Source organism: Tetrahymena thermophila (assembly GCF_000189635.1).
Source record: "Tetrahymena thermophila SB210 genomic scaffold scf_8254446, whole genome shotgun sequence".
In the NCBI taxonomy this organism is placed as follows: Eukaryota; Ciliophora; class Oligohymenophorea; order Hymenostomatida; family Tetrahymenidae; genus Tetrahymena; species Tetrahymena thermophila.
The window spans coordinates 373881-395789 of record NW_002476226.1 but is presented as its reverse complement, the minus strand read 5'-3'; the positions used below and the strand labels follow the sequence as shown (position 1 = coordinate 395789).

Sequence of the window (21909 nt, the reverse complement as noted above, 5' to 3'; positions counted from 1 at the left end):
TTAGTTGTAATACAACTTTAGTGTATATCAAGAAGGAAAAATGAGAAAAAATAATTGAAAAAAAAGAGAAAATAATTACATTGAGACAGAAATGACATGTAATTAAATAATTTGCAATTTATTTGAATACTTCTTAATATCATAATTAAAATTATTGTTAATTTATATATATAATTTTAAAAGTTTTTAGATAGATATGTGCTATAGAACTATTTTGATTTAAGAAATAAATGCTTCCTAAATAGTTAAATAGTTAGTTATTTAGTTGTTTGGTTAACCTACTATTTTAAAGCTCGTCAACTCAAATCTTTAATTATGTTAAATAAATGTATTTTTTGTGTATTTTTATACATTTTCACACATTCATTCATTAGCTGAGTTAAAAAAGATTTCAATAGTTATCTTTCTTAGCGTATTAAGGATATGCTTATTAATTACTACCACCTAAAATAAATCCACCGAAACCTTTTTATTAACGTTGCTTCAAAGCATCAACCTTAGTTTACATTTCTGCAACAAATGCTTTTCCAGGGTTATGGTGACCATATTTGCTTAATTCTTGTCTAACATCCTTAATGTTAGGATTTGCTAAGCCTATAATTTAAATATTATTTTTTATTATTAGTTTTATTGAATTTTAAATATTTTTTTATACGCAATAGTAAAGGAAGAGTTTCTTTCAAAAGCTAGTCATCTTAGTTACCAGTGTACTTATCTAAAATAATAGCATTATCAATATGCTTTTTATAGTAATCTTCGTTCCAATCAACAACAACAATTCTTTTTAAATCTCTATTTAAGTAACTCAAATCTTTATAGTACTTTCCTTCAAAAACCATAGCTTCTTTACCAAATCCATTAAAAAATATTCTTTAATTTGGGTCTAAGTGTTATCTGACTTCATCAACAAACTTTAAATTTAATTTAAATATTGTGAATACATAATTTTGTAGTGAATTTATCCTTACAAATGAATCTTCGTCAGCAAGAATAACGATCTCATAATGTTCAGAAAGTCTGTTAAGAAATTCATTCAATCCAGGTCTCTTCTTAATTTGAGTACCTTTGCCAAACTATTTATTTTGCAAATAAAGATTAAATCATTCATTTATTTCTCATATTGAATCTTTACTTTGAATTCAGTATGGACAATAGTTCCTGTAAGATTAAGAACTAAAGTTTTAGGGGCAGGTCCAAAACCATAAACTAAATGCTAATCAACTAAAAGATTTTATGCTGGAGGTTTTGTGAAGAACTATTTATATAAAATTAACCGCATTATTTTTAAAAAGCTAATAAATTTTTTATAAAAAGATATACATCAATCACATCTTAAACTTTCTTTTGTACTTTTGTTGATAAAGCAAAAACAGGTGCTACATAACCTAAGTATTATATAATAAAATAATTAAAAAAGCTTAATTTATTTTTACTAAATCGTTTCACAAATAAAATAATTTTTATTTACCTGTTTCCTTCTCTGGATTTTAAGAAGTGGAAGCCAAGTAATAATTATATGAAAATAAACCAACAAAAGTCCACCAGCCTAATCTGAATACCTATCTAGCAAAACTAGTAGTCTTTTATGTTGCTAAATATTAAATATTAAATAAATTACTGCATTTATTTGAATTACAAGAAAATTTGAAATCAAATGTATCTTTAAATCAAATAAGAAAAACTTGTTTTTCTTTGTCTTCTAAATAATCATTAATGCTTGTTATTATTAATGTAAATATTACTTGTTTCTTGGTACTCGCTTTCACCTTCAGTTTATCTACCTCCATTTGTATTTTATTCACCTTCAGTATTTTATTGATTGTTGTTCTAAGATGAAAAAGCTCTGATATTCTTCATATCTTTTTATTTATTAATAAATATAACTTAATTAGGAAACTCAAGTCATAAATGTATAAATTCCAGAAATAAAGCTTTTGGATTAGTTTTCATAATTTTGAATTTGATCTGATTGAGTTTCAATGAGATCGATCGATCAACTGTATATTATATCTAAAAATAAGAAAAAAGTACATAAATTTTTATGAGCGTTCAAGTGATATCTTAAAACAGTTTAATTGATTTTGCTTAACATTTTATGCTACTATTAAATGGAACCTTTATTTTTAAGAATGATGTTATTCTACTTTTTTGGGTCTATTGTACTTACTTACAAAGTTTAAAACAATAATAATTTTTAATTTATTTAATTATTTATTTTAACTAAAAAATTTGTTTATATTTGCACTTTCTCTCTTTTTAATGCAATATTAAATAGACTACCTATCTATCTTAATATCTTTTTAGTTGTTAATAGTTTTTTTCTTAATTTTAAAATAGAGCTTTCTTCTTAATTAATCAATCAATCTATAAATCAATCATTTCTTATTTTCTTTAACATTCTATTTGTTTCTATTTTTTAATTAAAAATTTATAGAAAAAAAATATCTTAACAAAAATTTTATCTCCTAGAATACTTTCTATCTATTCATTTAACTAGTAATAAGATTTAATAGAAGATACAAAAAAAAAAAAAAATCTAAAATACATAAATATTTTTGATAGAATTTTCTCTGGTTAAAGCACACAGTTTAATTATTTAATTAAATTTAAAATTTTCAAAAAATTAAATACATAATTAATTAGCTAATTTCATTAAAAATATAATAAATTTAAATTAAATTAATATTAAATTTTAATTTTATTTGTAGAGTTGTTATAATTCTATCAATGTATAGAATACTTTATTATATCTTCCTCTAAATTAACTGAAGCATATTCCTTGATATGATCGTAAATGGTGAGAGATACACTTAAATCATCGTTTTAATCAATTACTTTCAATAGTATTGTAGATGCTTCTTTTAATTAGTTCAATTCCTCTTTTAAGAATTTTACTTTTTTGATTTGATTAAAATCAAACTAAACGCTTTTGAATTCGTCTTAGCCTTTAATTAAAAGCTCTTCAAAATTATCTTAATAATTACTTTCGTTTGGTTGATCTTATATATTTTATAATTTTGTGTCTTCAACTTTTGTTTTTGCAGTATTTGATTGGGTATTTTGCAAACTTTTAGATTTGTAGTTAAAAATTTATTATTCTGAGTCTTAGTAAGATTCTTCTTTTAAAACAGCTAAGTGTAAGTCAAGTTTATTATTTTTCCATAATTAGTAAATGTATAAGCTAAAAGATGATATAATTTAATAGTATTTATCTTTGATAAACTCAACCAAAATTTCATTAGAAAATAAAAGTGAGTGCACTTATGTAATCATTTATATTAAAAATTGCACAACAAGTTCTCCTAGTGATTTATTTGTATTATGTGTTTAGTGGAAAGAATACATATTACTTCCTATCTCAGTGAGAACATTTAACAGATGAGGAATTCTTTCGTTAAGAATTTTGATATCTTGTTATTGAAGTAAATTGTTATTTTACAGAGGTAAACTAATAGGATGATTAATTACATTTTTTAAAGCTTTTAGAGCATAAAATTGAGATTTTTAATTATTAATTGATTAAAGGACTACTTCTAAAGATTATATTAGACTAGAAATAGATTTAGATGAGAAAAAAAAGTGCAACTTATTTATTTTATTTGTTTCTGTTAGAATACAATTTATATTAGAAAAAATATTTTGTATAGCAACGCAAGCATTCCATACTACTTTAGAGCTTTTGTGAGATAGGTTTTCTGTTATTAACTTGCAAAGTACTTGATCTTCCTTGGAAGGTTCGCAAATTGATAAATATAAGTTTTTATTCATTTTCATTAAAAAAATACCCAAAGCTCTTAAGCCATGTGGTGACACCTTATCTTTTGGTGATGAAGAGATATCTTACAAAGCTACAAACAAATTTTATAAAGATTATTATGAAAGTATTGAAAAATCCTTTACATAATAGCACCAACTAGCCAAAGACTAAGAAAGTTTTGCATAAACTGAAAGATTTGCTTAAGTTTTTTTTTAGCCAATAAGCTACTTTTCTCTGAGTAGAATATCTAAAATCTATTTACAATTAGATTAATCTTAGTTAAAAATTGTCCTAGAAATCAAACTTCCCAGTGCCTTTAAAACGTAGAAACGAATTGAGGAAGTTATATTAAGATTGTAAATTTGATTCTTAAAGAAAGTATAAAAATCTTAATTTTATAGCCACAGCTCATTTTTAATATGGACAGACATATTTAATGAATTTACCATTAATGGCAGTTCACCGTCATCTTTAATCTTACCTTGCTCTTATTCTATGCTTTATTGCATTAGCTGTTTTACCTTATTTATCAAGTAAAAAGAAAATATTTTATCAAATTCCTCGGATTTTTTAACAAGATCAACATTTTATTCAAAAGATTATGTTAAATTTTTATCAATTTAGCTTTTGTTTTCTTGGTTTTCATCTTCTTCTTGAATATTTTCTTAGGCATCGTCTTAGTTATTTTCTAATTGAGTCTAGTCTAGAGCTTTTAAGGAAGAAATTTATTTATTAATTACTTATTTAGCTATTTAAACAGCACAATTATTTTTCTCTGCTATCATAATAACTAAATCGTATAGAAGAAATAATCTTTTTTTATCAGTAGCTAGCTTATTTCTGTGTTCTTCAAATGTTTTAATTTTCTCAGAAATCTTCTCCCATAATGGAAATGAGCTTTGTTATGTTTAAGATTACTATTAAACATATAATAATGTGCAATCAAAGTAATTTATTTATAAATTGGTTAATAGAGAAATTGATTCTAATGAAATCATCTCTCTTAAAGCATCTTCTTTCTAAAGTAGAGAAATATCATGCATGCACTATGATAGTTCGCTATTTAATTCTGACTAGCTATTTTTAATGAGGATATCTTCTATACATAAATCGAAGAGATTAATCTGTGAACCATTTTTCTGCTTCATACTCTAATTGCTCTCATCAGAAATAGCTTGAAGATATCTATTTGCAAAAAGGTCAAATCTAATATTACACTTAGCAATACAGTTCAATATTTACAGTGCATTATATTTTAAATGTAGAGCTTCAAGAGATGCATCTTAAGTTTTTACATGCCTTAAAACCTTCAAAACAAACTATCTGAGTATCAAATCTATGCCTTCTTTAAAAGGCATTTTCTCAAATTAAACTGTACTATTGAATAAACTTATGTAAACTTTTAAAATCTAATTGCACAGAGATAAAACTTCTTCATCACTATCATTCACAAATAAATCTTCAGCTTAGGGGTTTTCTTTTAAATCCTTTGAAAGTTGAAGTAAATTATCTGCCTGCTGATTAAGAATTTAATTGTTATTTTAATCATACTGTTAAATATGTTTAGTACAGAGAGTTTAAAGCATGTGAATTAGAGTGAAATGAATATTTTTGTAACTTTGATATATTAAATATGACTGTGGTTTGAAAGATGAAGTTGATTTTTCAAACTTTTAAATTTCTAAACCAGATACAAGCTATTTAGAAGGTAAGTTTTCTATTAAATTCTATATGGTTTATAAAGCATTACTCTTGATTTTATTATTTTCTTCGAAAATAAGACAACTTAGTAAACTTGCTTCCATATAATTTGGGTATAAAAGTGAGTAATCACGCATATTATTATTATTATTATTATTATTACTACTACAATCATTTATTATTTTAGCATGATCGTCTTTTTTGTTTTCTTCTACAGGAATAATATTTTGTTCATTTTGTTATTTTTATGAGTTTAGCTTCTGTTCTAAAGAAGAATGAGTTTTTAAAGAATGAATAAAATCTTTGGTCATGTTATTACTTTTAATTAAAGTTTACCATTAATTCTTAACTATTGCAGGAAATAAACGAATTATAGTTGAAAGAAGAGTGCATGTTTAGTTCCTTACTTTACCTTCGATAACTTCAATTTTTGTTTTGTCATTATTTCCTAAATATTCGTCATTTTCTGACCATTCGCTTTAACTACTTGCTGAAAAGCTATTATTCATTGACAAATTATTCCTACTTCCATTTGTATAATCGGTTAATTAAGAACTAGTACTTAGCCTATTACTAAAAATTCGGTTCTAATTTTACCCAAATATAACTTAGTGAAATGTTGGATTACCTAAAAAAACATATTTAAATATCCTTAGGAATACTTTTTCAGTCAACTTTTAATTATTAGCGTCTGAAAGAAATACTTTGTTTTCTTTTAATTCAGCCAGAACTATATGTCCAGTCCTTAACAATGTAACAAGGAACCTTAAGAAAGAGTAATAGTTACTTCTAGATGAAGAATCATTTACACTACTACCACTAGAAGCAGCTGCAGATAAAGGTAAAGATTAAGAATTTGATGTACTTTACTAATTATTTGTTAAATTAAAGAAGTGCATTATTAACTCTTATATTCTTTTAAAGATTAGTTGGAATTCAGTTTAAAATTTGGATGATATTTAGGGAATACAAAAGCTCTATATATTAAGAAGCACAAGACGCTGCACATGATTACTAATAGTATCTTCTTCTTCTGATTTTTGAGGAATTTGAAGCATCTTAGTAAATAAATCAATAATCTGATTCAATTACTTTTCCATTCCCGCATAATAATCATACTAATAAAGTAAAGTTATTTTGAGCAAATCTTAAATATTTGACAAGCTTCTCCTTTAAAGTGCCTTAGAAAAGTGAGGTAATATATTTGCAATCAAAGCTTAGCTACTTGTACTATTCTTGACTTTTAAGAGATCTTTCCAATTACTATTACTTCTAACAATGGTTTTTTAAAGAGAAGATAAACTAAAATCTTCTTCCAATACTAATTTATACACTCTTTCGAATAACCTAACTACCTATAAATCTCCTATGCTTTAAGCTTCATTCAATTTTTAAAGCAACTTATTAAAAAAATCTTTTTCTCCTTTGTATTCAAATAGTACAAAATCTTCCTATTCTACCTTATTTGCTTTTGAATTATAGAATTTACCTCCAGAACCAAGCACATTTTAAGAATTTATTTAAGTTTTTTAACCTTTTGGAGATTATAAAGGACTCATTTGAGTTTCATCTTTGAACTAATTTGTATTCTATGGATTTTATTGAGATTGTTGCTACATTTTAGAATTTCTAAATCGCGGTGACTATTAATGAAATTATATACCCTCTTACTAAGGCTTGTCTTCATCTCTAAAACTTTTAGGATTAACTAAAAACTATTTAGGCTTTTTATTGTCCATTTTAATATATAAATAAATATGCTTGTGTTTTAACTATGATGTTTTATAAATTTTAACTTGATGATTCCTACTTTTTTGATATAGTGTTAGAAGTTTGTAGATTGATAATAATAAATATAAAAATAAATAGATATTAAAGCTTTTAAAATTTTAAAAAAATAAATACACATCAATTAATTAGTTATTGATTATCAATAGTAAACTTTAAAAATATTATTCAATGCTAAAAAATAAATAAAGCTATTCCTAAACTATAAATAATATATTTTAAAACTACTACAGCATACAAAAATATTTATTTCTATGTCTTATAAAATCTGATAAACTCAATTATATCTATTTGTTTATTTTTTAAATTTTCTATATAAATAAAAACTACATATCCTATAAAATCTGATCCTTATTTTTCTATAAAATTTAAAAATAATTTATGTATTTACATATCTACAATAAATAAATACAATTTGTTAAAGCACAAATTTTTAAATAATAAAATTAATTAGTTAATTTTAATCAATATTTTTTAAATTAGTCAATATATTTAAGTAAATTTAATTTTTAATTTTTAAAATTATAACGAGAATTTAAAATTTATTTAAAAAAATTATCTTTATTCATTTATTCAATATCTTAAATGATTTTAATAAAGTTTATGTAAGTTAGAAGAGAATATTTTGTTCTCATTCATAGTTTTTACACAAAATAAAAAAGTACGACACCTGTGAGAATTGAACTCACGCTCCCAGAGGGAAACGGCTTAGCAGGCCGCCGCCTTAACCACTCGGCCAAAGTGTCTTTCATATTGTTTTAACTTCTAAAAAAAAAGACTTTTAATTTTAATTCTTAAAATAGAATAAATTAAAAATAAAATCTGCTAAAAGAAATAACATAATAAATTAATCATTAAATTATTAAGTTATTGTGATTATTAGTATTTGATGTTTAAATTTAATTAACATATCATACTTATTTTGTAATAAATAACTTTTAATATTGAACAAATAAATTAAAATCATATATTAAGTTTTTTAAATAAAAAAGATTCGACACCTGTGAGAATTGAACTCACGCTCCCAGAGGGAAACGGCTTAGCAGGCCGCCGCCTTAACCACTCGGCCAAAGTGTCTTTCATATTGTTTTAACTTCTAAATAAAAAGACTTTTAATTCTAAATTTTATAATAAATTAAAAATAAAATTAAAAAATTTCATAAAAATATATCATTAATATATAAAGATTTTGTGATTATAATTGTTGATTTTTAATTTAATTAAGATACCATAATTATTTTATATCACATATTTATGGTTGGGCAGGTCGCCACCTTAACCACTAATCCAAAATATCTTTCACATTGCCTTAACTTGTAAAAAAAAGGCTTTTAATTTTAATTCTTAAAACAGTATCTATTTTAAATAGTTTATTTAAGTTAATTTAATTTGAGATATTAAGCATTATTCACTTCAAATACTTTATTATTTTTTAATAAAATACTTCTGTTTATAAAAATTATTTAAATTAAAAAAGTACGACACCTGTGAGAATTGAACTCACGCTCCCAGAGGGAAACGGCTTAGCAGGCCGCCGCCTTAACCACTCGGCCAAAGTGTCTTTCATATAGTTTCAATTTCTAAAAAAATGACTTTTAATTTTAATTCTTCAATATAATTAATTTTAAAAATAAAATTTGCTAAAATGAAATATTATAATGGTATATAATTTATTTATTAAAAATTAATGCTTATAATTATTTTATGTTAATTGTATATTAGATATTATACTTATTTATTTCAAATAACATTATGAGGAAAATATAGTTCTCATAAAAAATATATTGATTTAAAAAGTTTCGACACCTGTGAGAATTGAACTCACGCTCCCAGAGGGAAACGGCTTAGCAGGCCGCCGCCTTAACCACTCGGCCAAAGTGTCTTTCATATAATTTCAAATAAAAGAAAAAAAGCATTTAATATAAATTTATATAAACTCACTCAGATTATCAAATGAAATCTATAAAATATTTTAAAATATTTAAAATAATTTAATTTTAATTTTCCTTTCTAAAAACAATAAATTATTTATTCTTCACTTAAAATAAAGCCTTATAGGTATAAAATTAAAAAGATTCGACACCTGTGAGAATTGAACTCACGCTCCCAGAGGGAAACGGCTTAGCAGGCCGCCGCCTTAACCACTCGGCCAAAGTGTCTTTCATATTATAAAAAGATTTTTTTGAAAAAAATTAAACTTAAATTAATTTCTGTAAGTCTATTTTTTAATTTAATCGAAATAGATTAAATTACAGTTTTTTTTAAGCTAAATGTCAAAATTAAAGGCTTGAGCACCTTTTCCAACTGTAAATCTTTAAAAACAAAAAGATTCGACACCTGTGAGAATTGAACTCACGCTCCCAGAGGGAAACGGCTTAGCAGGCCGCCGCCTTAACCACTCGGCCAAAGTGTCTTACTTATTAATAAGCTTCAAATAAAATTTTATTTGAATTGAAAATTAGATTTTATAAAACTAATTCCATTATATAAAATAAATGAAGTTATAAAAAAATAAGTAAATTAATTACAAAGGCATCATATAAAATTTAATAAGTATAAAATTTACCTACTTATTAAATTTTATAGATTTACTGAAAACAAATTAAATATGATTGATTAGTAAATGAAATTTATTTGTTTTTGATTGATTTAATAATGAATTTACTTGATAAATATAAAGTTTGATAATTAATCTATCATTTAATCATATTATTTTTTGATCAAAATTTTATTAAATCAAAAAGCATATTTATTAGTAGAAATTAGGACAATCAATCAATACTATAAAGAATAATTTAAAATTCAATTTATACTAAAATGAAAAGAAGCTCCCTGCTATAATTTGAAACTAGTGAAAAGTAGTTAAGATTATCATCGGCTAACATTCCACAAACCCTGAATGAAATAGGAAAGACTATTTTAAATTTTGATATAACAGATAATGTAAATAGGATTCAAAAAAGGAGAGTAGAGTAAAGGAGAGAAGATTAAACAAAATATTAAAAAGAATAAGAAGATATCTTAAAAAAAAAGCTTATAAAATAAAATGATGCACAAATTATTATAGAAAATATGAAAAAAAATGAAGAAATTAAGGAAGATTTTAAAGTGGATGTTTCTTCTCTCTATTCTTCGAGTAAATTTAATTTTAACTTCTACTAATGAAAAATATCAACTTAAATACATTAAAAATAGTGAAAGAACAATTCCCTTTGTTTAATTAGAATAACGATTAAAATCAATGGTAAAGCATTGCTAAAACTATAATATCTCCATAATCTGCATAAGTAAGTCCAGATAATTCACTATTTATTGAACTGAATAGTAAGCGAAGAAGTCTTTTTAGCAACTATAATGCAAACATTCTTGAAAAATCATTTGATTCAACCAATAATATTGCTTCTGTGAAATAAAGGGTCTCTTTTTTAGAAAATGTTAAAACAAAAGAAAAAGAAAATAAACCATCATTTGAGTTTGATTAAAGTATATTTTATTATACATACAAATAATTTATTTACCATTAAAATAACAACTAAAAAGTTAATTTCGTAGTTTTAATTATATTAATATAATTAATTTATAGAATAGTGGTTTTTCTCTCATGTGATATCTTCTAACTATATAGAAAGCGCTCTAAAGAATAAAACATAGAATTAAATTAAATTTCGAAGAATAAAATTAGGTATTTTTTCTATTATTTTAATTTTTACTGATGTAAGTAATATCTATTTTATTCAACTAAATTCAGGATCGCTAGAAAAAGAAGTTAAATTTGATATTATTGAAAATCAACAAGATAATCGTTAACTAATTTAAAGGAACAGATTTGTACCAAAAATATTTTTAGATAAATAGATAATATTATTTGAGAATAGCTAGTAAAAGATACCCTCTTATCACCCTCAAATATAGAAAAATAAAAAAGCTTTTAATTTAAATATATTAAATACTAAGGTTCCAACATCAAGACGTTAATCACTTATATTTTATTCTTCTAAAGATATTTAAAACCAAGCTTAAATTGAGAAATAATATAAAAAATTAATTCAGTTTAGATCTGAGAATACTTTAGAGTATTAAAGAGCTTAAAATACTCTGCTGTTTGATTTAATCTTTGATAATATATAGGCAAATAATGTTAAAAAGTCTAAACATGGTAAAAGTTAGCAAAGAACCCCAAAAGTAAATTAAGCAAAATAATCAGATGACAATGACTTCAAAACAATCTTGAAAAATGTAACTAGGGATAATATAAGAAGAAAAAGCTGTCATTGCTCCGAATGCGGGGATATTACATAAAAATAAAAGTTAAGTTAAATGGTTTTACTAGATAAAGAAAAAAAATCACCAGTAAAAATACATTCTCAATAAAGATAAAATAAAAAAAATTATACAGCAAGTAGATATTTTTAACCAACAAATTTAATGATTATATTTATTTAAAATCAAATTTTTTTAAAAAAAGATTGTGATTCACCAAACAATTACATAAGGCTAGCAAATTAGAACAAAAATTTTAGTATGCTGAGTCATTTCTAGCCAGAAAAAATAAGCTCACAATAACAAACTTAATTAAGCATAAATTCAAAGCAGTCAAATGAAACACCTAAATAAGAAGCAATGAATAATTAAGATGAATTTTCTTGTATGATCTAATCTTAAAATAAAGCATTAAAGAGATAAAATTCATTAGGCTTAGTTAAGGTACAAAATTTAGATTAAAGCAGATACAGAACTGACACTTAAGATACGGATAGATATTAAGAAGAAATGTCGGAATCTCAATAGTTAAAATTTCGAGCCAATAAGTAATTTAATTTATGTATAACTTAAGAAATTTATTAAATAATCATGAAATAAAATAGATCATTTTTTATAAAGATTGAAGCACTAAAAAAATCTTAACAAGCATTAAGAGATAGAGTTAAAGAAAATAATTAAATACTCAAAAGCTATTCGCCTAGTAAGCTGAAATTAAAGTTAATTCTTAAAAATGAAGATAAAAATTGTGTTTTAGCAAAGTTTCTAAATGAAAGATAGAAATCCTCTCGTCGGATTGAAGAGTACTCTCGTAGATAAGTTGTAAGCTAATAAGGATAGAGAAATATATATAATCAACCTCAGTTTTCAAATAATTCAGAAAAGCAAGAATATCTTAAATAAGCAAATAAGATATTTTTTAAAAATACAAAAAAAAATTTATTTTTGAAGTAATTAGATGAAAAAAGCGATAATATTAATAAAATTTTAGGATCTTAAAATATTCAAACTTGCAGAGTTTCTACAGCAGACCCATATACTTTACGCAAAAACTACAAAAAAAATGATTTTATTGAAAATTTCTTGTAAATTTATTTAAGATATGTAAAATTAGCCATAGCTATTATTTTTTATTAAATAGAACTAATAGAGAGTCAGTTACCAGGAAATCTTCTGATTTCAATAGTAAAGCATACTCTTCTTAATCCACATTTAATTCTACAAAGGGCTTCTCAAGAGAAAAAAAGTATCTTTATGCTAATTAAGATGAAATTAATTCTTAGCATAGTTGATTTTAAATATGATTAAAAAATACCAAAACAAATAAAATCATACTTACTTACTTACTTTACTGTTAATATATATTCAGTTTTTAATCAATTTCAATAAAAATATGTAATTAATTAGGTAAATTTTAATAAATTTATTTTATATTTCAATTTATATTTAAGCTTTTGTGTTTGTGGTAAAATCTTACTAATTTTTAATTAAGAAATTATGCAAAAATTGAACGTTGTTGCTAAAAATACTAAATCAAGTAGCCAGGATTAGCAATATTTTAAAATATAATATTTGTTTAAGTAAGAAAATATAATATTTTTTTAATTTAATAAAATACTGATCAAACAAACACATATAAATGTTAACTATTTATAATAACATTATTAGAAAAGAATGTTTTTTGTTTAAAATTTAAAAAAAACTTTTAGCAGATCTAATTAATAGCTTTAAATATTTCAATTATAACACTCATTAAACTAATCTACCAACTGTGGAGTATATAATTTGATTAGTCTTTTTAAAATATCTTTTTATATTGATTTTTCAGACAAAATGATATTTATATAGCCAATTTCTTTTTCTATGTTTTTTATTTCTTTATAAATTGTTATGGAATCTCTTGTTCCTAATTTTGAAATGATAAACTTAAAACTTTTATCTCTTGTATAATATAATGCACTTAAGTATAGCCTTTTTTTCATGTCTATCCACTATTTAATTTTTATGATAGGATGAATAAATATGCTTTCTAATGCCATATTATTTTTAATAGTTTTTCTCATATCAGTAGCTAAACTATTCCTTGCTTATGAAAACATTCCTGAGGTATTAGAATTTTCGTCATCGATTAGATCTACAAAGTTACCAGTTTAGAATTTTTAAAATATGAAATAGCTTATCATCCGTATATCTGAGTAATTTAGTTATGCATTTTAATAGCTGCTTTGGTCATAGAAATAACCCTCTCCGATAAAAATATTAAGTATTTCACGGAAATTTAATTCAAGTATTTAATCTATTTGCATGTTAATACTTCTTAAAGATATAAAAAAATTAAGTTAGGCAGTATCTCTATAATTTATAACATCACTGTTCTTTGTCATAATGAAATCTTTTTTTCTGCTAACTAGGTTTCTAAATTAATTAAAATAATAAATAAATATCAGTTAAAAAAATTGAAACAACTTACACATTTTTTTAAATTAAATTTTTATTCTTTTAAGCTTCTGATTTTTGCAAAAAATCTTTAAAGTTTATTTCGATGTCTAAATTAAATACTTTTTAATTGTTTAGTCTAAGTAAATTTGAAAAAAACACTTCTTTCAAATTTAAAGTATAGAACCATAATGTGCATTATTCTCTCTGGATAGCAAAGAAATTTTATGAAAATGCAGATGTCCATAAATAAAATTCTATAAATCTATTGATATTTGTATATGTTGCATTAAATTTAAAGTCTTAAAATAAGTTATCTTGCTATTCTGTGATTTATTTTAAATATTCCAGTTGCTGGTCATAATCTAATTTATTGCTGATAGAACTTTTTCTACTTTTTGATGTTTTTTTTAATTTCTAAATGTAATTTTTAACCACTTTCTAAAACTTTTTATGAGATTTACTCCTATTTTTAAATTTATAATAATAATAATATTTTTAACTTTTTAAAAAGAAAATACTTACAAACAATAATTTTATTTTGGTTGTTCTCTTTCTTTTACTATCTATAACTTTTAGAATTTACTAGGAAATACAATTGAGGAGGTGTTATTTTCAACTCTATTAAAGAAATGAATATAATTATCAAAAGGTTAAATCTATTTGTTGTTTAAGTAAAAAATCATCTTTGGAGTAAAAAGCAGAGGAATTTCACTCTTCTTCGATTTAAATGACTAACTCAGCTACTAGAAAGAGAATTTATTCTAAAAATTTCTTTGAGAGTGATTGGAATAAAAGTTAACAATCCATAACTTAAACAAAACATCTCTTGTTACAGTAATAATCCAAAATTAATTTTATATTTTTATTATATGCCTCAATATAATCCTTTTAGAATTAACTGATTTCTCAAGTAAATACTTTTATACCCGAGAAAAATCTCTCTAAAAAGCATATCTTTCAAAGAAATTCCTAAATTAAATTAATTATTATTATATATAAAACGATAAAAATAATATTTTTACTTAAAGAAAGTAAGCTTTTCTAATTTTATATCAATGTTTTGATTTTATTCGTTTTTATAAGTATTGCTGCTATTTCTGAAAAACTATTTAGAGTCTTATCCAAATAAAGCAGCCCTTTTTTTTATTGATTAATGATGCAAATACCTAATTATAACTTGTTAGCCTAATGGTGTTGAAATAACCTCTAATTTCTATAGGATTGTTTGAACCATTATTTTTTAATACTTTATACTAAAGTCTTGCATTAAATAATGAAGAACTTCTTAATTAATTAACATTAAATCCTAATATCCAAACTAAAAAATATTTTAATTATAATTAAATTAATTTTTTTGAAAATAATCTTACAATTATTTTGCATAGAACTGTTTTAGATAAATATGGACTTATTTATAGCTTTATGAAAAACTATTAATTCTTATTACTGTTTTTTTCTTCGATTGGCATAAATATATGTAAATCAATGATACTTCTACCAAATCCCTTTACATTCATTGCAAAACAATTATTGATATGAATAAATTTTGAAAATAGTAGTTTACTGCTTACTAATATACTCATTTTAATTGTATGAATAAGATCTAATTGTAAAGCACATTCTTTGGTCATATTTATTTATAATAGGTTATTGTTTTTAATGTGTTTTTGAAAAAATTATTTCGGCTATAAGTTCTTGTATTTTTTTTTCATTTTTTATGTAGCAAATTCAAGGAAATATTTTTTCAATATTTTGTTTTCTGTGTTAAAAAGCTATGATAATAATTTTAAAAAATTTATATGAGAACCTATATCGATTTCAAGATGTACTGGAGTATTTTTTCTAGCTTCCAGTTATTAAAAAACTACTTTGTTATCGGGAAGTAGAGAAAGACAAAACAATTGATCAATAGATCTCAATTAGTAAAAATAAAATAGCTTTTTAAAATCATCTTTTAGAATTGTTTATTACCTTGAAGCTTAACTAAAGTTTGATTATTTTTTTATTTCTTTAAAATTACTGTACCTATCTGTGTTTTAAATTTTTTATTAATCTTAATTTATGGAATTTTTTTTTAATTTAGAAATGAATTAAGATGGTCTTTATTGCTTTTCATTGAGATATGAGCTAAAATCAATACTAAGCGCTCTTTAAAGATTAAGCTAGTAAGAAATTTATTTGCTATTTCTAATTTATGGGCTAAACTTTGATCTAGGAGTATTTTACTCTGAAGGGCAAAAAGAAATATTATTCATATCGAAAGAACTGTTCAGGGAACTACTGAAACTACTATTCTTTCTATCTTCTAATATTGAAAACTTTTATGTAGGACTGCAAACAACAGATCTTTTGGTATTTATAATGCTTTAACTACTATCCAAAACTTATTTAACTATATCCACAAGAGGTGAATCTGGTTTTATTGACATCTTTACACTATTATTGTACTTAGTTATTATACTTGCCTGCTCTATATAAATTAAAAGTTTTTATTTAAAGTTTGTATATCAAAAATGTACCTTCTTCTATTTAAGTTTCACTAGGTGAGTTCTTATTTGATTTTTTCCCTAAAATCTAGAGCAGTTGAGCTTTTTTTTCATCTTTATTTGCTATTTTTTGCTTGATCAGTTATGCTAAACTATAAAATTGTTATTATTCATTGGTAGTTTTTGACATTTATGTTATGCAAATATCCTTATCTTCATTTATATCTTCTTTGTACTAAGATATTTTTGTTAATTAATTTTTTTCTTGGCATAGTAAAGTATCTTCTATTTCATAAATCTATTTATAACTTATCTGAACATTGAATATCTACTCTATAGAATTCACCATGTAGATTGTCTCCCACATCAAAGAGTTGAGGAGCAATTTTTCCTTAAGCTATGTATTTCTTTAAATAAAAGATCTCTTTTCAATAATCTACATAATTAGCCTTAGAAATCTTTTACTGAAATAACCATTTATAATCCACCTTTATATTTTTAATACAATTAAAAAAATAAATATATTTACATTATCTTAAAAATTACTTTTTGACTTCTTATAAAATATAACGTGGATGAACTCCTTCTTCTGTGAACGTTTAAATAGGTAAATTAATTGTATTGATAGATTATAAGCGCTTCATATTTTTAGCACTTATCAAAAAAGTTATATCATTAATATTTAATTTATCAAAGCTTTCAATTTAGTGAACTTAGGTTCCAATACTTATTTAACAGTTTATTTAGTAAAAATTTTTATGCTATTTAGCAATAAAACATGACACATGATGAAGATTTTTTCTCATGCTTTCAATTTTTTTTAGAAAGCTTTAGTGATATTGCTGTTTAATAAAGATTCTCTCTTATTCTAATCTAAGAAACTTATTTTTTAAATATTTTTTTTAATTGACAATTTATTTGAATGTTAAAATTTACTTTTTCATGATTGACCAAGACAACACTTGGTTTTTTACGCGTTGAATTTTGAGCACTTTTAAGGTAAGTAATTGATGCCTACCTTCTCAATTAAAACGAATTTCTTGCCAGTTACTTAAATCCAAAACGACTTAGGTAGCTATTAAAGCTATCTTACTGTGAAAAATCAATTGATTTACCTGTTGGCTTTGCTGTCTAATAACAAAAATAGTTGATAAAAATCTCAAATGTAAATTTAAAAAGCCCTATGTAATATTAATCTGTCTCAGTTACACTTTCTGCTATTTTTTCATTTACACTATTTTTTTTGTTAAAAATTAAATCGAAAAATAAACTTTATTAAAAAAATTAATTTTGATTAATATTATAAAATAAAAATTTTACCAAAATAAAAAAGATTTATTAACCAGATTATTGTTGGTTGGATGCTATTGAGTTAAATCATACTATCTTTGCACAACACTAAATGATAGTTTTAAGTTTAATTAGTTTAAGTATAGAATAAATATTCTCAAAGCATATGACCATATAGTAGATGTTTTTTCACCTCCACTTTAGCCCAAATATTCTCTCGACTCATAGAAATTCGTTGGTATAAAAAATCTTTAGTATAGTTGTATAAAAGGTTAATAAGATATTATTTTAGAATAAAAATAATAACCTCCATTTTTATGATTTTATTTCAATACCTTCTCTTGGCTTTTATTAAAACTTCACTATCCAGCTATTCTAACGATAGTAGAATTTAAAAGGAGGATAAATTTTTATCAATTTGAAGTTATGAGAAGGGTAATTATACCCTGATATTTTATAGAATAACTTATTGATAAATTTTTTCAGGTTAGTCAATATTTGAAATACATTTGTTTTTAACTTTTATTATTAGTTTAAATCTTATTTAATTTGCTAATTTGATATTAAAGATTCTCTTCTAGCTTTTATACTGTGATTTGATAGGTTTTATTTTGATTAAATTTAATTATCAATTTTACTTTGTTGTCTCTAACTTTTCTCTAATTTATTTTATTATTTCTATTAATTATCTTCATCTTCGAAATACATCATGATGTTATCTTTTAAACTCTAGCGCTTTTACTAAACTACTTAGATATTATTTCTATACTACCTTAATAGTTTCTTAATAAACCTAAATATTTTTTCAAAAGTTTCTTAATTGAAAATTATTGTTCATGTTACACTAAAACTAACTACCAAAATTTTTGTAATATATAAAACTAATAAACTATAATTAAATAATTACAAAGATACTAAACTTATAGAATAGAACAGCTTCAGCATTTTACTATCATTATTTTATTTCATCAACCCAAATCTTCTTTTTTAAGTATCTTTTTATATTACCTGTAAATTTTATACCGGATTTGTGTCATCATCGTCATCGTCATCTTAACTAGATGAACTTTCATCACTATTACTCATACTCGAAGAATCACTGAAATTAATTTCTTCTTCTTATGTCTAATAAATATTAAATTAGAAAATAAGATAAATTTTAGATTTAAACCATGATTAACTTATAAAGAATCAAAATATTACTGGCGATTATTCTACAGTTTCTTAATCCTTACAATAAAATAGCTAATTTGTCAAACCTTATCTATACCGATTTTACTTATAAAATAAGGATATCTGCTAATTTTTAGAAAGTTGCTATCTAATTTATAAAAAAAATCAATATGAAATTCAAACTCAGATTCTTACTTTCTTAAAAAAAGCTTAATTTTAGGATGAGAACAACTTAAGTCTTTTTCATTTTTATAGGAATCTCCTTCTAATTTTATTTTTTTTATGTTAGGAATGTTGCCAAAATTTAATTCTAAATTTTATTTCTATTCTTTTAGTTTTTCTAACTGCTCTTAGAATAGCTTAAATGTCTTTTCTTCGTGAGTTAAAGTTTCTATTTCAATAATATTTTTCAGTTTTTTTATCTTTTAGGTAATTAATGCATTTTTAATTCTATTTTTAATATTTAGCAACTTTTGTCTTTTTTCTTAAATTATTTTTTAAATATCTTGCTCTTTCTTTAAATCTTGCTGCTAGTGAAGGTATTTTACTAAATTCTAAGTTTTTGTTCTATCTCTCATTGTAATTTCTTATCCATAAGTACTATCAAATAACGGTATGTTAATATTTTATGATTAAGACTTCGGTCTTATATGAGAACCAGGTTAGCTTAGGTTATTTTTTAAATAAATATTCATAAGATTTGGTTTATCACTTAGAGGAATTTTTTGAATTTATTTTGATTAGTATGAATTAGTAAGGTAGTGGCAAACAATATTTGTCTAATCTTAAAGAGCAGCTACAGATAATGCTTTACTTCTTTGACTAGTATATAAAGAGCTACTTTATTCTGATTAAATCAGGCTTTTTTTTGGTGTTGATCCTACTGTATTTAGCTTTTATATAATTTATTAATCATTTAAAGTATCTGTAAAATTTTATTAATTTTTGCTTCTTTAAAAAACAGAGGTTTTAGGAGAAACTACTTTAAAATCAATTTTTTTCTATTAGTTATTTAACTAAAATGATTTGTTTCTTACTAATTTTCTGTTTAAAATTGTTGGGTAATTTGACATGGATTAATTAAAGTGTTAACTACTATTATCAATTAAAGAGTTGTTCATTGGAGTATTGATTGATGAAATATTAAGCAAAATTTAGCTTGTATTGTAAAATTTTAATTATGATTACTCTTTTTTTTCTTACTCTGAAGTTTAATTAATATTTTAATTTTAAGAAATGTAATTTTAATTTAAATTTATTTAAGACTATGATCTTTTAAATAAAGAAGAAGATGATTAATATTAATTATGAGAAGAGGAAAGAACTGAATTTTTAGAGATATTTTCATCCTCTATTATTGTGTCAACTTAATCTGTTATGTTAGTTTGATATATATCATTACTTTCTGAAGTACTATTTATGTATTCCATTTCAATTAAACTAGCTTTGATCTAAGATATAGCAACTCCCACTTCTAAAACAGGATTCTTTGGTTTACTCTCTTAGTTTTTAAACAAATCATATCTCTTCTATACGTTTTTTTGATGAAAGGACTAGTATGGAGATATATCATGCTAAGTTTTTGTTTTTATTCTATTTTAAAAATCTAAAGATGCTTATTTTTTTCTAACACACACATTATTGCCTTAAACATCAATTTTAATATTCGAACTATTCATATTATTTTTATGCATTGAAATATTGTTGCTTTTGATGTTAGATAATTTATTCTACAATTTGTTTTAATCAATCTTAATATTACTTTGAGGAAGCATTCTTTTTTCATTAGATAAATCCTAAATTCTATTAAGAATTAATCTTTTAGATTTCTCAAATATGCAATCTTACTTTTATTCTTATTCTTATTACTGCTATAGATTAATTTTGTTAAAATTTTGGATGCTTTAAAACCAATTATAAAGAGGATTTTTGTTTTTTGGTTTAAAAAAAGCAAATTAATTTTATTTTGGAATTTAACTTGGTAGTTTGCATTCTTACCATTCTACTTTTGAATTCTTATCTATTGACTCTTCAAATTCTGAATCATTTTACAAACTAATTGATTCTTTTTCTGATACTATTTAGCCTTTGAGTAACTTCAGAGTTTATTCTTTTAATTCCTAGTTTTTAGTTTATAGTATAGCTTCTTTCTTTGCTTTCATATCAATCTATGATTGATCAGATATTTTGGTATCTTATTATTCTATGTCAAAATCTTAAATGATTATTGATTCTACAAAATTAAATTGGTCATCTATTATATTTATAGGTTTTTCATTATTTGGCTCAGCTTAAATTACTTTTCTTTGTTTATTTTATGATTCATTTTAATCTTTCTTATTCATTTTTATTTATTATAAAACATCAGCTATTGAATTTTTTCTAGATTTATGAGGAGTTGCTGCAGGATTATTTAGCCTCTAAATATTTTAATATTAATTTTCTTATGTAAAAAAGCGAATATTTTATCTATTTTCTTCGCTTTTAAAAATACTATTACGATTTGTAATATTTATAATAGATTTTTAGTTACTATTAACTTAAATTTAACTTGATTTTTCGTCATAAATTTTTTAATAAATAAGTTGAGATATCCTCTTTTAGATTAAGCTATTAATTTTATTATTTTCTGCCTATGGGTTTTTAATTGTAGCTAAGCATTTTTCTCTCCACGAATTAAATTTATTGCACATAGTTTATATATCTTTTACTAACTATGTTCTCTAACAATACATTCCTAGAATCTTGTTATTTATTTAGCTGATAAATGTGTCTATTTTTGCTGAGCAAATCAAAAACATTGCTCTATCATAAAAAAATTTAATTGTTTGATAACTTATGAATAGATAAGTTTTTACAAAATCTTCATCCTAGTATGAATTGATAATTTTATGATATCTAAATAGCAAGCAGATTTAAATGTACTAATCTAATTGTTTTAAATCAGCAATATTGTCTTTTAATTCATACAATTCTTAAGGTAATTTTGGTAACTTAGTAATATCATATAATGTT

The 21909-nt window shown here is 23.1% G+C and overlaps 4 protein-coding genes across 4 annotated transcripts; 1 reads left to right on the top strand and 3 right to left on the bottom strand. All coding sequences in view use genetic code 6, as the record gives it.

Annotated features, from left to right (window-relative positions):
* Positions 1 to 391: 391 nt before the first annotated feature.
* On the bottom strand, positions 392 to 2092 carry TTHERM_00494490 (NLI interacting factor-like phosphatase; the record flags this gene model as incomplete). The annotated part of the gene is made up of 8 exons (XM_001023233.2): positions 392 to 594; positions 656 to 911; positions 969 to 1073; positions 1133 to 1255; positions 1321 to 1385; positions 1469 to 1591; positions 1743 to 1859; positions 2032 to 2092. The coding sequence occupies 8 exons, from the start codon at positions 2090 to 2092 to the stop codon at positions 392 to 394; spliced, it is 1053 nt and encodes a 350-aa protein (XP_001023233.2).
* A 632-nt stretch (positions 2093 to 2724) lies between these two features.
* TTHERM_00494480 (hypothetical protein) lies at positions 2725 to 7197 on the bottom strand (the record flags this gene model as incomplete). The annotated part of the gene is made up of 1 exon (XM_001023232.2): positions 2725 to 7197. One exon carries the CDS (start codon positions 7195 to 7197, stop codon positions 2725 to 2727), a length of 4473 nt encoding a protein of 1490 aa, XP_001023232.2.
* A 2866-nt stretch (positions 7198 to 10063) lies between these two features.
* TTHERM_00494410 (hypothetical protein) lies at positions 10064 to 12798 on the top strand (the record flags this gene model as incomplete). Its single annotated transcript, XM_001023231.2, has 6 exons — positions 10064 to 10382; positions 10442 to 10729; positions 10830 to 10928; positions 10995 to 11645; positions 11712 to 12591; positions 12648 to 12798. 6 exons carry the CDS (start codon positions 10064 to 10066, stop codon positions 12796 to 12798), a joined length of 2388 nt encoding a protein of 795 aa, XP_001023231.2.
* Positions 12799 to 13242: 444 nt separating this feature from the next.
* Positions 13243 to 21587, bottom strand: TTHERM_00494390 (hypothetical protein; the record flags this gene model as incomplete). Its single annotated transcript, XM_001023229.2, has 15 exons — positions 13243 to 13921; positions 13977 to 14408; positions 14468 to 14601; positions 14872 to 14914; positions 14968 to 15263; positions 15316 to 15332; positions 15393 to 16415; positions 16465 to 16919; positions 16978 to 17312; positions 17368 to 17665; positions 17752 to 17970; positions 18029 to 18514; positions 18629 to 18846; positions 18925 to 18985; positions 19090 to 21587. The coding sequence occupies 15 exons, from the start codon at positions 21585 to 21587 to the stop codon at positions 13243 to 13245; spliced, it is 7194 nt and encodes a 2397-aa protein (XP_001023229.2).
* Positions 21588 to 21909: the final 322 nt, after the last annotated feature.